A 15,198-nucleotide genomic window follows, 5' to 3' on the forward strand; every position below is an offset into this window, starting at 1 on the left:
AGCCCCACATCTGCCTTGCCCCAAAACAGGTCCTTTCAAGGCCAAGCTACACCAAGCTTCATGTGCTCGGTATACCAGTTGCTGACCCAATATCACGCAGTCAGCGAAACATGCTTGCTAAACAGGAACTCCCCAATCCCATATGCAGCACCATTGCTTCCCCATCCACTTCCCTTGAATCCCGTCTGTGGCGCGGCGACTGCATTGACTGTCAGTAACTAATCTCAACAAATGCAGAGAAGTATCCTTTACCGTTGACAGACATGGTGTGCGAGTTGATCTGGACCTGTCCAAACTCTAGGTCTCGTGCCAGAGCCAGTCCTTTGGCATGGTTTCTCGTAAAGACCGATGCAGATAGACCGTACGGGGTGTCATTCGCCAGGGCCAAGGCTTCCTCGTCACTCTTGACCACATACAAACTCGCAGACGGAGCGAACGACTCTTCGCGCGAGAGCCGAGATTTTGGGTTCACATCCATCAAGATAGAAGGCTCGAGAGACGTTCGGCCCGTGAATTGGGTGCTGCCGACGAGGAACTTGGCACCATCAGCCACAGCCTCTTCGATGATGTCCTGAGACCGTTTTGCCCCTTCTACCGTGATGGCGTGGCCAGCCGAGGGCAGAGCTTTTGTGGCTTCGACAAGTAACCGGGAGAAGTCCTGGGCCACCTTCTCATGGACAATGATTCGCTCAGTACCGAAACAGATCTGACCGTGATGGGCAAAGGCTGGAATACCGTGAGACATGTATCATTCACACAGTCGGGATGGGAGATAAGGACCTACTAGCTCGAACACAATTCTCTGCAGCGGTTTGCAAATCTGCGTCCTCCAGGACAAGCACAGGGCTTTGATCTCCCAGCTCCATCAAGACAGGCTTCAGATGCTTGGCTGCCACGGTGCCTATAATTCGCCCGACTGCGGCACTGCCGATGAATTCGACCTTTCTCAGAGCCGGATGGCTGATGATGGCTTCAGTGACAGCAGGACCTTCCGAACGGGAGCATTGAATCTTGTTCAGTGCCCCGGCTGGAAGTCCTGCGTCCGCGAAGACTTCAAGAACCAGTTGGTGAGTCCACGGGCACAGTTCGGAGGCTTTGAAGACCACCGTGCAGCCTGCTGCGAGAGCAGCAGCGATGCCACGGAAGGCTAGAATGATTGGAGCATTCCATCTGCCACCGTGCTGGTAAGATAATGCCAACTTCTCAGAAACGGATGGTTCGACTTACGGTATGATGGTCAGAATGACACCAACGGGCTCTCGAAACACCAATGAAGTCGTTCCTGGAACCTCAGAGTCCGGTATGCTCCCGCACACGGTCGAAACATTGGCAGAGGTCTCTCTCACAAATTTTGACGCAAAGATCACCTCAAACCCTGGCCAGTGCGCATCACAACTAGTCTCTGGAATCTCTCTTTTGACCAACTCTTCGACCTTAGTCTCCAAGATGTCAGCCGCTTTGTTCAACGTTGCCCGCCGTTGCGAGAGTGGAGTCTTCCTCCACGTCTTAAAGACCTCAGCAGCAGTCTCGACGGCATGAACTCCGACGTCGACGGTTGCGCTCTGGGCGTAATGGATTGTGTCCCCAGTTGAACCTTGAATGACAGGGAAGTTCTGAGTTTCGGGCAGAGACACGACCTTGCCTCCAATAACATTAGGCACCACGGCAGCCCCGGAAGACGATCTCTGGACATACATTGGTAAGATTGAGAGGGAAATTTTCGTCCTATAGTCTTGACCGCCACGGTTGAACGGACAATGGAGTATTAAATATCTTCAGAGTGTGCGACCTGAAGTCACATGGATCAGGCTACCAGGCCACCAAGGCCTAACCCTCAGTTTCCGACGTCAGCTAGGCGCTCAGCTGCCCACATGGCAGTGTAGTGTGAATTGTCTTCGCCAACGATACCTAAAAGTAAGTCATTCTTTCGACGTTGGTGGCCTAACCTTGTTCATTGCACTGGGACAGATCAACATCCTTGTAAGCGTTTCATTGAGTGTTGGCAGAGTGCTGTACGGGCCTCTGGTCTTCAGCCGAACATGGCAGCGTTCGGCCGTCTAGGATTATCTGTATCTCTCTCACATTTCAGGTCCGGCGACCAAGTTGTGGGGTTTCTTACAAGCCATTTGTTAGAACCAACAGTAGGCAAGATGCTGTCTGCGCAAACTTACTGGCGAGGCTCGTATCAGAGCAACGCCTTTTTGGACAGACGCACGTCGCATTCCGCTTCCGCGTTGTAATGTTGGTCCCCGGACATGTGAATGGGACATCAGGAGAGGTCTTGGTTTCACAGTCTCAAGCGGAGCTAGGAGCCTGCTACTCACACCCTGCACCGCGAGAAGGTGCCTCTCTATTGCAAGGCGCCCTCCTCTTTCCAAAGTCCCGCAGGACCGATTTTATACCTTATGGCGTAAGACTTGTGAATCCACCATCATCAAACCCGCAGGGCTTGTTTTCAAAGTCCTTTAATGCCCTCTCTAGACAAATGGGCGGAATCCAATCCGAGAAATTTGATCACCCGAGCCACACGAGGACTTGTAGGCGGTTGACGCTGACGCTGACGGGCAGCATTTTTGAAATGGGCCCCTCCCTCTCCTCGACGACTGGCAAGTTCACGTGTGGCGCCGATTGAAGCGCTTCCAGGGTGGACTGGGACTGGTTAGTAAGTGCAGAAATGAGGGTTTGGCAAAGACTCGTACATCAACTGGTTCTTCCAGGAGATTCATAATGACGCTAGGATATTGGATGGTTGTACCTTTTGTCTTTGAATATTTGACGTAAGTGCTGATTCAGCGGTGGCTGTCATTGACTGAATATTGTTGTTGTAATGAGTGTATGTAGCGGTGATTTTCTCATTGTTGGTATTGCAGGACCTTTTGCTTGTAAATTATGCCGGCTTTGTATTGTCGCAGCTGAAAATATATTGCTGAGACTCGTTGCACATTCGATACTATCCATAGACATATACTTGAAGATGGTTGGAATTGTTGCTGACTGATTTGGATTGGTGATGAGTTGATTGTATCATTTGTCGCAAATATTGATTCAATAACCCGGAGCGCTTTCAAACATAGAATCCTGCAAATCGATGCCGTAAGTGCTCGTAGTGGTGGTTGGGCCGAAGTAAGAGTATTGAGCTTGAGGTAGCTGCCACATCGGATACAAGCCAGGCGGTGGTGGAGGAGAGCGAGGTGGCGAATAATAGGCTCCGTAGGGCGGTTGCTGATTCTGATAGATCTGATCATATGCACAAAATGCAGGAGGACACCATTCCTGCTGAAAAGGAACTGGCGGGAAGTACCCTGGAGGAGGAGGAGTAAAAGGTCGAGGTGTCAAGTGTCCTTGCCAGAAAGGAGAGGGTGCTGGGATTGCAGCACATGCTGAAGCCCGTTCTGGAGTTGCTGGTCTCGAAGGGGCGAAAATGGTTGAGATGGTTTGAAGAACTGTGATCATATAGTCGTGTCCGTGATCTGAGGTTCCGGTGTGCTTGTGGAGCTCGGCTGTCTGCCTTCGCAGGTTGATGGCGGTCTGAAGGTTTTCGAGTATGTTCTCGGGCATTTGGATGCCGTCTTGAACGGCCGAAACTGCCAATTGGAGATGCTTGTTCAGGGGAATTGTGCTCGGTCGGTTGTAGAGAGCCCTGATCCACGACAGAACATTGTCTGTAGCTTGTTTATATCGGCCATACATCTTGCCATATTCTGGATTGACAATAGCCATATTGCATAGATCTGGGATATTTGTGTAGATAGCTGATTATCACGATAAGATTGAGGATGTATTCGAACGGTTTGTCCGAAATGAGTGGTGTATCGAGCTATGTGGGACTGTTGGTGCATCCGGATCTGTAGAGAATGTGTCCGTTGCTGTATTTGCTGTTCTAAGAGCGAGAGCAGGCTGATTGAGCTGCGTAGTACGTTACGAGCTGGAGAGTGTGTCGTGTGGTTATTGTCGGTTCGAGCCTGCAGATTGTAGAGACAGGCAAGGGACGGCATCTTGGGATTTATACTCGGCGTGTGGAGGCCACAGAGATGTTTCAGAAACGTGTACACCGGGACGATATTGATGGGAAAGGTAAAAGTAGTGGGAAGTTTCTTTGAAGGCATCCCATGCGCGCGATAGCTCACCGGCTTTGGTCAATGTTTTGATTGAGAACAGGGGGAAACGTACCATCTTCCTCATCCAGCTCAATCAAACAATCATTGGTTGCATTCTCTGACCCAGACTTTCGATTGAATGGTCCAGCCTTGGATCACGGTTGTTGGGAACTCGCGAAGACTGATCCAGGAAAGCAGCATACAGATTTGAGCGCATTCGGAGTCGCCTTCCGGCACAGAAAATCGCACGTGGCTAGGCGTATAGTGGCCCATGGTTTGCCTGGGGGAAAACCAAAGAAGAAAATGCGCTAACGTTCAAATCTTGACATAGTGGGACACTGGTAGGGTATCTGGAGAGCAGCCTGGTTCTCCTATCCGGGATGGAGCATGAAGGTGCTTGTAGACTTGAAGAGCGAGTGGACATCACTGTTTTGCATTGGGCGGGAAGACCTTGGTTGACAAAGCACTTATGAATGTACACCAGGCTCTTCATTCTTTTTCTGGCTGACTGCGTGGCTGGAATTACAGATCTGTTCGCCCTGTGTGTGACCACATGGTCAATGCGCAGACTGAACCAATGTTGGACGTGATATCGTGTCATTTGGTAGATTGTCCGAGCCATTTTGTACCATAAGGAAGCGCCAATTGGCATCTTGGGAGTGGAGCACAGAGCATATGCATTGACTTTCAACCAAACTCGAAGCAAAGTCTGTGCCAACTCAGCAAAATTAGAGAAGGCAAGTCTGCTGAGGGGTTCGAGGGACAATAGGGGGCAAGCCCAATGTTGAACAGTTTAGAGGCATTGGTTGACCTTCCGATTCCTCGTCCTCAACGTGCCCAAGGGTTGACTGCCAGGAATTGTAGTGCGAAGGAACTTTCAGGGTGGAGGGCATTTCCGGATGCATAAGGTGGCAGAGTCCGCTCAAACATGGGTCCAAACCATCCATGGAGACTCGTCACAAAATGAGGCCAACTACCTGATGAGAGCGGAAGTTAGCAACAATAGCAGGTGATGAATGTTGTTGGCGGAGAGATGGGAGGAAGACAAGATGGTGGTGGCTTCGCTGTGGCTTTGCGAGAGGCGCAGGGCGAGTTTCAGATCAATCACGGAAAATCCTTTATCCTTATCCCGCTTCACATCTCGATGCCTAGGAAAGGCCAAAGCGCAGCTTTTGACGAAAAGGCCAATTGGAAAGTGTTGTTATTTTCTCAGATATATCTAGGGGTATATATTGTAATAATATGAAGTCCCTGACCACTTCGGAAAATCTCATTACCCATGCAGACCGCCTAGCATCCGGCCATGAATGGCTGGAGCAAAAATCTCAAGTAAATCCCATGAATCCAGTGTAACCCCAACGCCGCGCGATGCGAAAACAAGGTCTCCAATAGCATGTCAATTGACTATTTGTAGAACCAGTAGGTTGCCGAGTACTCCACGCTGAAAGCTGCAGGCATGTCTGCACATGTCGCAGGGGGCTGCCCACCAGCGGTGTCCAGGCGGTAGACAGCCTTGATGTCGCCTTCAGTGGTGGATCGAGATGTCAGGTAAAGCCAGGGAACGGCGCCATTTCCAGTACCGCTGACGCCAGCCACAGCATTGGCTGGGGCATCGGAAGAGTGCTCCTTCTGTGCAAAGACGGTACCAAGTTCTGGAGACTCGGGGACGTCAAAAGCGAAGACCGGAGTGGTGGTATTGGAGAAGAAGTGGTGAGATGAAAGCTGAAGGTCCGAGGGTGAAAGGGGAGCAGAAGGGTCGGAGGGCAGAGGGTATTGTAAGGCCAGGTTGGGGATGAGGGCCAGGAGATCCGGATAATCAGCCGCCACACACGAGGCATTGTAGAATCTTGCAACGGCCCCGACTGCGGCAGGAGTGGCTGTGGCATTGGCACACGTATAGTTCTGTCAAATGTCAGTATACACCCGCGACCAGGATTGAAGAAAACCACATACCTGCACACCTCTACCGATAGCAACATGTTCAAGGACCAATCCTGACGGGCTGGGGAGTGGTGTGGGTGCGATCGGCATGGCAGCTTTCGACACATCACACGTCGGCGAGGGAGAGCCAGGCGTTTTAGCCTGCTGCATATATTGGAAGACGACGTCAAAGTAACCAGCTAATGTCGGCGTCCATTCGAAGGCATCTCGAGTAAGTGGTGCAGCCATCAGTGTAGGCGCCAACGAGGCGAGAAGCATTGTGTACTTCATCTTGGAAAAAGGAAAGTGGTAAAATGGGTATTAATGAAGGAAACTGTCTGGCCCGCAGATTCTTTTTTGGACTGCAAGGAAAGATTCACACTGACTAGTGAATTGTTGGAATGAGCTGTTGAGAACGAGAGCAAAGACTGTATATGAGGACTGAAAGAAACCAGAGGCCATTGTCGAGACCAGCCGCCGCATTATATCAACTTGTCAAGCGGACTGGTATACCGGCCACGGATAGGATGGTTGCTATTCTGATGGTGGATCTCCCACGACGAAGGCGGTGTTTCTATCTTGAGGGCTTTGTCATTGTAATTGGCTCGCCAGCCACGGTGGAGCCATCTTGGCCGCATGAGTGCTGCGAGAAGCGGCAAGGGAGATTGTCGGCTGCGTGTCTGATCGACGAGGGTTCGGATGTAATAATAGACGGGGTAATTGGCGCCCTGCGGCAGCAAACACCTTGGAATTTGGACCGTCTTGCGCCATCTGGGTTAGCCTGGACATCTAGAGGGCCCTGGTCGGCGAGTAGGGTATTCGGGATGCTGGTCGGGTGGCTGCGTTGTTGGCCTCCGAATGGCAAGCCTCTTGCTGACCTCTCGGCTTTCTCAGGCGTGCTAGGACGTTCGTCTGGTTACTTCCTTGCCGCCGGCCAGCCGGCCAGCCGCCAGCCCACCATCTCAAAGGGCCAATCCCAGATCAGTTTGTGTATGACGTGCAGATGTAGCGCACAAAGCGGGTACGCCTTGTCGAAATCGCTCCCCGAGTCGTTCTTTTGCCTTAGTGCACGCCCAGAGAAATGCCTTTCTTCAATTCGGGATGCGTTTCAGGTTTTCAGACACGGGTACCCAACCGAATCTTGCTCGGCGCTTGTCTTAGGACTTATAAACCTGCACAGGCAGCTTTGACAGAAGATACAAGACTTCGAAGGCGCTTCCATCAGCAAGACTGGGACCTTGTCTTCGGGTACCACTCGGGCGTATTGGTGACCAGGCAGACACATGTCTCTCCTAGTTCGGATGATGTTCTTCGGTGCTAAGTACAGAAACATACCGTCGGACCTAATTGCGTATCACTACCAAGGCTGGGCATTATGCGCGCGCAGGTCTTGGGGTTTCGCGTCGTAATTCCGAAAGGAATGCCGGCGGAGCGCAAGACAGCTCTTTTGGGACCCGTGAGTATTTCGTTCAGCTGACGACGGGAGCCAGCTGCCAGAATAGTTTCTGAAGATTTTGTACAGACAGTAGCCAGGGGACGAAACATCGCTTGCAAAGGAGCTGCGTGCGTAGGCCACGTTCCGTCTCGTCTGCGCTAACTGCGACAATGGCAAATGGACCATTCACGTAAGCATCGACTTCGCCTCTTTTGAGCCTTTTCCGCAAACGCTTACGAAGCAGGACACTTGGTCGGACTACTTGTAGAAATTGTAGCAAGTCCATCTAACATCCGCGGGTTGTCTTCTCCCTGTTGTTTAGTGCTCACTCTGTCGGATTCCGCATACACAATGGTCGGCGTCTACTGCTTCCGCGATGGTCGCCTGCCCACATGACCGGAACGTACGCATTTAGGTTTGGAGGATTCGAATTTGTTGTCACACTGTGTTGGTAAATAATGCCGGATAGCCATGGAGTCCGTCCGTGGCCCTCGAACTTCTTTTCAAGGGAAACGCGTAATAAAGCCGCGTGGGCCCTGCCAGGAATCTCGTCCTTGATGATGACGGTAAGTCGGTAGAAAGAGAAGGACATGTGAGGTGCAAGAGGATTCTCTGTATGACGCAAAATGAAGCCGTAGACTATGAGATGTCCACCGCAACAACAAGTAAGCACTCCTGGCGATGCGGCTTTACATACCAGAAGCTATCCAAATTCCTGCTGATGCCAATCTGGGTCGTGGAACTCAGGTGAAGGAAGCCCTGCGCCGCCAACCGCGGCCGCTGCTGCTGCTTCGCCCAGATGGACAACGTTCCGATCAACATCCATGGTGCCCATCCAGTAGAGCATCACAAACACCAGCATGTGAAGAGCAAGACAATAGCCGGCAAAGACATTGCGCGAAGTCCTGGTAGCGAGAACGACCCTCGTTAAGGAAAATATGATCCTTTCAGGGAAGCTCATGCGTTTGTAAGCACGTGTAGCTTCCCGGCCACGAAACGCGGCAAAAGGAGAAATATTAGCCTCGTATTGTGACTTCCATCGACCGGTCGTGCTGTCATCCACATGAACCGCCGTGTGACCCGTTGGTCCAGAAAAGGATGAAGATGTTGTTGGGCCCCGATTGTACGCTGAGATATATCGTGTTTTTTCGTACAAGTTCAAGTTATCCTTCTGAAGCGAGGCAACTTCTTGACGCAAGGAAGTTACTGTTGCGTAGGTCTTGGATAGCTCTTCTTCAAGTTGCTGGTTCTTCTGCTTGAATCGATCTCTTTGAGCCTGGATCATCGGCAAAATGCCAGCGCCCCCACCGATTGGTTCTCCTCCTCGTAGTGTCTCAAATGTGTTTGTTCTCGGCTGCATATCATAGCCAGAAATGATGGAAGATGTTGGCGATGATGCCCTTCCTCGTCGTAAAGAACCCATGGGATGCCGAGACACATACGTTCCCGCGACAGACATCCCGGAAGAGGGAAGTGCATTTGCAGCCTCCTCCTGCACACGCATGAGGTCGTTCTCCAGGGTTGAAGAAAGCTTCTGGGACTTCTCTAACTCGGCATTGGTCCTCGACAGCTCTTCTTGGAGCTCTTCAAGCTGACGTTGAAGGTCTTGGTGTGATACTCGCAGCAGCGTCATTTCATTCGTCAGCTTCTTGTTGCGCGCAAGTAGCAGCTGCTCCAAGGATTGCTTCGTCTCAGCTTCCCGGTCAATGGGAGCTTCACCCCCATCTTCATCGTCGCCAATTGACAATTCAATTGACCGTAGGGTATCTAACTCCCTTTTCAGATCTTCATAATCGGACCATTTACTGACCTTGGTACGAAGCTCCTCGTTCTCACTTGCGAGTTGGGACCGCTGTCTATCGACTTGACGTAGCTTGTTGTCCCAATCCCTCTTCTCCGTTTCTCTCTCGAACCTTGCGGACTCAATTTTCCGAAGAAGAGAAGAGTTTTCGGACTGCAAGCGTAGAAAGGAAGGGTCGTCTTCGACGTTGTGATTTTCAACGCTCTGCGAAGTGGCCTTAGCAAGGTCGACTCGAAGCTGTTCGTTCCTCGCTTCGATCTCCGCCAGACGGGCAGTTGTCTTCTCCAGTTCGTAGGTCATCATCTCCAGCTCTGCAGCGGCAGCCTTGGACGAGGCTGCTTCGGCCGACCCATCTTGAAGTCTTTGAGACACTTCGTAGCTGGCTTTCAATTCTTTGAGTAGCCTGTCCTGGTTCTCGACCTTTTCTTCCAGAGAACGCTCTTTTGCTGCCCAGTTGTTCTGCTTTTCCTCCAAGACATTTGCCCATTTGACTTCAACCTCCTGAACCAGAGCGCTGGTTCCAGCCTCAGCATCTTTTCTGGCTTTGCTTTCGTCTTGCAGTTTTCGTTCTGTTTCCTCCAGCTGAGCGGTCAGTTTGCTAACTCTAGAGAGAAGCTGCTGGTTCTCAATAGTGAGCTTGGGCACCGTATCCTCAGACGCGACCAGGGAATCGACAGAGGCTTCGAGAAGAGGAAAGGGATCCGGAGCCTCGGACAAAGATTGGTATAGTTGGAGGAAGGCGGACGAGGAAGTCTTGCCATGGCCAGTAATCAGGTCAATGAAAGTTTGATACGCTGCAAAAAGTCAACTTCCGCCTAATGCTTTGGGGGAGGGTACACCAACATTTCAAGAGTGTCTTGTATTCAGTCAACTTTGCTGCATCTTCCAATTTCCGAAAGTCTTTCGTCTTCTGAGCGAGTTCCTTCCGTTCGAGCAAGGCGTCTCTCTGCTGAGCGACAATCTCGGAGGCTGTAGAATCCAACTGGGGCATCAACGAGGAAAGGTCGATGTCTGATAAATTAGCCAGCAGTGTGAATAAAGGGTGTGAACGTGAACTCACTGCGCCATGCGGCGATTGCCTTTTGAAACTTGTTTTCTGCTTCAACCGGTGGCCTCTCCAGGAAAGATTCAGGACGAGGCTCAGCGTCGTCCGCCCGAGGGGCATTGACCTCTGATACCACCATTGCGTCCATCTCGTCAATAGGGGGCAGGGTTCACAGATCCTCCCTTTTGAAGTGCCGCCAACTCGGAGGCTCCATCAGCATTAATGCATTTGCAGAATCCTGTTTGTAGAGCAACAGAGTGAGATGCGCCTTGAGAAGCCTTCGAATTAACGTTGAACGCGTCAACTGTATTGACAACGGGACCGAGCAACGGGCATTGGAGTTGGACCCAAGACTGCGCCCCGAAACCGAATCTCCCGCAGTAGTGCGTTTTGACCACTGCAATGCTCCGCTTGCCGTCATCAACCACAATACATACTATCGAGTACAACGAGGACAGCACTTTAATGTTCTCTTGAGAGAAGCTTGCTGGACTACTCGCAACCATGGATACTCTCACTCGGCGTCATTGAAGGCCGCTTCTCCCCATGGATGGACCCGACCAAGATGGCCAGCGACCTGCAAAGCGGCAGAGACTGGTGGCGCCTGAACCAGGCCCATATGTCCTTCGTGCTGTTCTCGAGGACATTCCACTGGCGGCAGATGACGGTGATGCAAAGGTGTCAATTACGTGTGTAGAATATTGGAGTAGGTGAGGCTGTTTATCCTGCGGTTCCCGCATTTCTCTTACGATGCACCAGACAACAATTTATATGTCGGAACCTCCGCGGCCGAGATCTTGCATTTAGTCTCGATCCCTTCTGATCAGGACGACGACAATGCACCTACAACCTTCATTCTTGCCTCGCGACTTCAACCCAGCGGCCACGCCGCATCGGCCGAGTCTCCGAACGCACCAGGTATCCAGCAGATCCTGGTTCTACCAGGTCCTCTAAAAGCCTGCGTATTATGCAATGGCGTCGTCTCGTTCTACTCACTCCCAGAATTCAGTCCGGCATTTCCTAACAGGGAACCCACTGGCGTCCAGTGGATTGGTGGCATTGACGAGAATGAAGACAAAGAGAACCCGGAGGGGCCTGTGGTGATGATTGCAAACTCGCGTAGAATCATCTTGGTCAGGGTGGGGGAGAGGCTGCGGGCAATCAAAAATAACATCGAATACCCCGGCTGTTTGAAATCGAGCAGAAGAGAAACGATTGCATGCGTGGCTGATGACACGAGTTATGCACTCCTGGAGGTAGAACACCAGCAGAAGATTCCGCTGTTTCCCATCTCATCACAGCCTACTGATGATGATATGCTGGCCGAAAATGATGGGCGTGCTCCAGCACAGTCTCCTCCATCTGCAGAAGCAGCTGGTCATGCTCGAAGCACAAGCATGGGGAATCTGATCGGCTCGCCAGAGGACGGTTCCCACGGACGCCAGGAGTCTTCGCATCTAATGCCTCCAGATACGGCATCCGCTGGCTCAGCCCAACCCTCATCATCACCTACTAACTTCTCAGTCACCGTCGGAGGCGCAGATGGGAGTGGACGTCCGAGAGCGCGCCCCCGTGCGTCAACCGAGGCACTTCCCGCCAAATCATCCGCTGGCATCAGTAGCAAACATTCTACCAAGCGTCTCAAACCGCATATCCTCTCTCCCTTTCCGACGGAGTTCATGTTAACTACGGGCACGATGGAATCTGAGCCCGGAGTTGGTATGTTTGTGAATCTGGATGGTGACGTTGTTCGAGGGACAATTGACTTCGAAAGTTACCCTGAGGATCTGCTTGTGGACAACTTTGCCGTGCCGGAAAACGAAGGCGCCCCACGCTCGGAAGATGAGGGTAAAATCATCTTCGCTCTTCTGCGAAGTGTTCAAGAAGGCGTAACAGAGAGAAAATTGGAAATCCAGCTGATCGAGAATGCATCCGAGCTCGCGCACCCTCGCACCTGCGTTGGTTTGCCATCAAGTGGATTCGAGAATGCTCCCGCCGGCTTGCACCACACGCTGAGCACGCATAGCCATTTCTTCAAAGCCCCGGGAGAATTGTTGCAACTGGTACCACTTCCCATCAAGTCTTTGAGACAACGAGAGATCGCTCAAGCTGAGAGTGATCCAAGGACAAAGTCTGCTGTGGAACAGGTGGAGCAAGAGCGCGCTCTGTTTGAGAGTCAATCCTTGAGTACTCCTGTCGAGCCGTCGAACGAGCTCGTAAAGAAGCGTGCTATTGAAGAAGAAAAGCTTGCTGGTCGCCTCGGACGCGCTTTCACGAGAAATTTGGTTTGGCACGGTAAAGATCTTCTCATGATCTTACAAAATCCCTTGATCTCGCAACTCGAATATCGCCTGACGCAGTATATGATTGACACCCAACCTGTCAATGTGATTCCTGGTCAAATATTCGGGTTCTTGGCTAGTATTCACGGTCGCGAACCGAAGGATGAGACGGAGTTCCTCACCCTGAACTACATCAGACAGAAAGCCAGCTTGATTTTGTTTTTGTATTTGGTGACACAGCTTTCAGGTGCCTCAACCCTTCAAGACATATTCCGAGCTGTCGAGAACACCTTGCATGATGGTGGGCTAGATCCGCGCATCGTGCTCCTCCTTCTACCTCCACTCTCGTTGGAGGTCTTGTACGGGCCAGAAGGCATCTGGCTCCATCAAGGTATGGCGGATCTCTTGCAAGATCATCGATCGCCAATCTCTAATTTTGAGGATGCCCCGACCGAATTTTGGATGATGATGAGACACTTCTTGATGCTGTGGCAAGAGAAGCGCGGCTATGGAAGCATTGCAGATGACAAGCACGTATTTGATTCTGTTGATGCGTCGCTGCTCCATGTCTTGCTCTATTTGGACCAAGCATTGGCCACAGACAGTCCTGCCCAGAGATCAGTGCGAGCCAAATTGAATAATGTTGTCGATCAGTGGAAGGGCGACTTTGAGCGTGCGACATTGCTACTGGAACGGTACAATCGACTCTATATTCTGAGCCGGCTCTATCAAAGTAGGAAACAAGCTCAAGATGTCCTGGCGACTTGGAAACGGATCATCGATGGAGAGAGGGATGTGGACTATGGTTCAAATATTGGCTATGTGGAGGTCCAACTACGCCGCTACTTGACGGTCATTCGAGATATCGAACTGGTTCAGAGTTATACTCTGTTGCTCGCACAGCGAAATCCGGAGCTCGCCGTCCAAGTTTTCACAGACGACGCTGCACGGGTGAAGTTCAGCCCTCAAGAGGTAGTCCAACTTCTCAAAGACCAAGCACCGGGAGCGGTCCAGCAATATCTGGAATATCTTGTGTTTGGCAAAAATCTCGGACAGTACGCCGACGACCTCATCGGCTATTACCTCGACACAGTTCTGACCGTCCTGGAAAAGTCAGAATCCGCTCGCACGTCGCTAGCAGAAAGCTATTCGACCTATCGAGCTCTTGAGTCGCCCAAGCCGACCTATCTCGACTTTATTCATCAAAACGCCCCTCCAGAGCCATGGTGGCAATCACGTCTCCGTCTCCTCCAACTCCTAGGGAGTGGCGCATACGCATCCACAGGCACCAGCGACGCTGGAAAGGATCTGACTTACTCGGTCTCCATGGTCCTCGAGCGCATGGCACCCTTCTCCTCCTATCTCGTTTCGGAATCTGTGATCCTCGATGCCCGTCAAGGCCGTCACAAAGAAGCCCTTCGCCTTCTGACACATGGGTTGGGTGATTATGATACAGCCACACGATACTGCTACTTTGGCCGTCCTTCACCCCTTTCCTCATCCTTTCCCATTGATCCAGCCAGCTTACCATCCAGAACGAGCCAGATCGAACTTTTCACTTTCCTTTTCCACGAATTTCTCTCCATTCACGACGTTGAGGAACGCCTTGAACGCACGTCCTATCTTCTCGGGAAATTCGCCACCTTTTTTGACCCTCTGCAAATCCTCAGAGATATTCCTGATGATTGGACCGTGGAGATGCTGAGTGAATTCTTAGTGAGGAGTTTCCGCTCTGCCACAACTGAGAGGAACCAGCTTGTGATTATGAAGGCTTTGAGTGCGGCTCAGAACCTTATAGGGCAGGTCGACTTGGTGGAGCTCTGTGAGAAGATTGGCCCGAAATTCGAGACTACAAATGAAGGAGCTACACCGGACCAAGGAGGGTTTGAAGAACCACGAGAGGTCGATGTCGGGGGGACTTGATGGAGGGTGTTGGACATGTAGATAATAGGTAATTCATCGACACCTCATTCACAAGACAGAATGTGTGAGGCTTGATACTGGAACAATGAACTCATCCAAGATACGTCATCATGGTCGTGTTTCCCTGGCTCCAAGACGCTTCGCGTGTCCTTATTTCACATAGGCCTAACGACTCATTTATGGTGAGCACCGCATAGTGAGCGACGGGAAAGGGGAATCCAACATATGTATGTATGTGTGTATGTATGTGTGTATTAGACATTAACTCGGCCATGACTCGACTCGACTGCACTGCACTGCAGGCGTAACAAGAAGAAGAAGAAGCAGAATAAGAAATTCCACACTGCCTCCCACAGCCCTCAGTCTCCAGTCCCCAGTCTCTATCCAGAACATGCGGACGCCGCGATCTCAGCCTCAATCCCGTGCAGGAAAGCAAAGCAATGTAATGCAAAAGCTAGTCGCTGACAAGCCTGACACGATGACACGCTGACACACAAAGACAGGAATCTGTAAGCGCTGCTGTACATGTAAGTGTAAAACGAAAGTTCGCTCAAGGTCGATTGATCCAACGAGGTTGTATGGCAAGCAAACAAGCAAGCAATCAGGCAATGCTTGCTTTTGTTCTTTTCTTCAAAAAGTGCGCTTTTTTTCGCTGGACGTGAAAGGAAAGGGATGAGAAACAGTAAGGGGGGGAA

General features: G+C 51.3%; 5 protein-coding genes across 5 annotated transcripts; 1 reads left to right on the plus strand and 4 right to left on the minus strand.

Annotated features, from left to right (window-relative positions):
• Window positions 1-92: 92 nt before the first annotated feature.
• AYO21_05079 (hypothetical protein) lies at window positions 93-1,697 on the minus strand (the record flags this gene model as incomplete). The annotated part of the gene is made up of 4 exons (XM_022655050.1): window positions 93-199; window positions 253-726; window positions 785-1,170; window positions 1,228-1,697. The coding sequence occupies 4 exons, from the start codon at window positions 1,695-1,697 to the stop codon at window positions 93-95; spliced, it is 1,437 nt and encodes a 478-aa protein (XP_022512733.1).
• A 1,348-nt stretch (window positions 1,698-3,045) lies between these two features.
• AYO21_05080 (hypothetical protein) lies at window positions 3,046-3,720 on the minus strand (the record flags this gene model as incomplete). Its single annotated transcript, XM_022655051.1, has 1 exon — window positions 3,046-3,720. One exon carries the CDS (start codon window positions 3,718-3,720, stop codon window positions 3,046-3,048), a length of 675 nt encoding a protein of 224 aa, XP_022512734.1.
• Window positions 3,721-5,501: 1,781 nt separating this feature from the next.
• On the minus strand, window positions 5,502-6,308 carry AYO21_05081 (hypothetical protein; the record flags this gene model as incomplete). The annotated part of the gene is made up of 2 exons (XM_022655052.1): window positions 5,502-5,999; window positions 6,051-6,308. The coding sequence occupies 2 exons, from the start codon at window positions 6,306-6,308 to the stop codon at window positions 5,502-5,504; spliced, it is 756 nt and encodes a 251-aa protein (XP_022512735.1).
• A 1,847-nt stretch (window positions 6,309-8,155) lies between these two features.
• Window positions 8,156-10,446, minus strand: AYO21_05082 (hypothetical protein; the record flags this gene model as incomplete). The annotated part of the gene is made up of 3 exons (XM_022655053.1): window positions 8,156-10,047; window positions 10,097-10,264; window positions 10,314-10,446. The coding sequence occupies 3 exons, from the start codon at window positions 10,444-10,446 to the stop codon at window positions 8,156-8,158; spliced, it is 2,193 nt and encodes a 730-aa protein (XP_022512736.1).
• A 398-nt stretch (window positions 10,447-10,844) lies between these two features.
• On the plus strand, window positions 10,845-14,503 carry AYO21_05083 (hypothetical protein; the record flags this gene model as incomplete). The annotated part of the gene is made up of 2 exons (XM_022655054.1): window positions 10,845-11,004; window positions 11,058-14,503. 2 exons carry the CDS (start codon window positions 10,845-10,847, stop codon window positions 14,501-14,503), a joined length of 3,606 nt encoding a protein of 1,201 aa, XP_022512737.1.
• Between the last annotated feature and the right edge of the window lie 695 nt (window positions 14,504-15,198).

Source organism: Fonsecaea monophora (assembly GCF_001642475.1).
Source record: "Fonsecaea monophora strain CBS 269.37 chromosome Unknown Scaff30, whole genome shotgun sequence".
NCBI lineage: Eukaryota > Fungi > Ascomycota > Eurotiomycetes > Chaetothyriales > Herpotrichiellaceae > Fonsecaea > Fonsecaea monophora.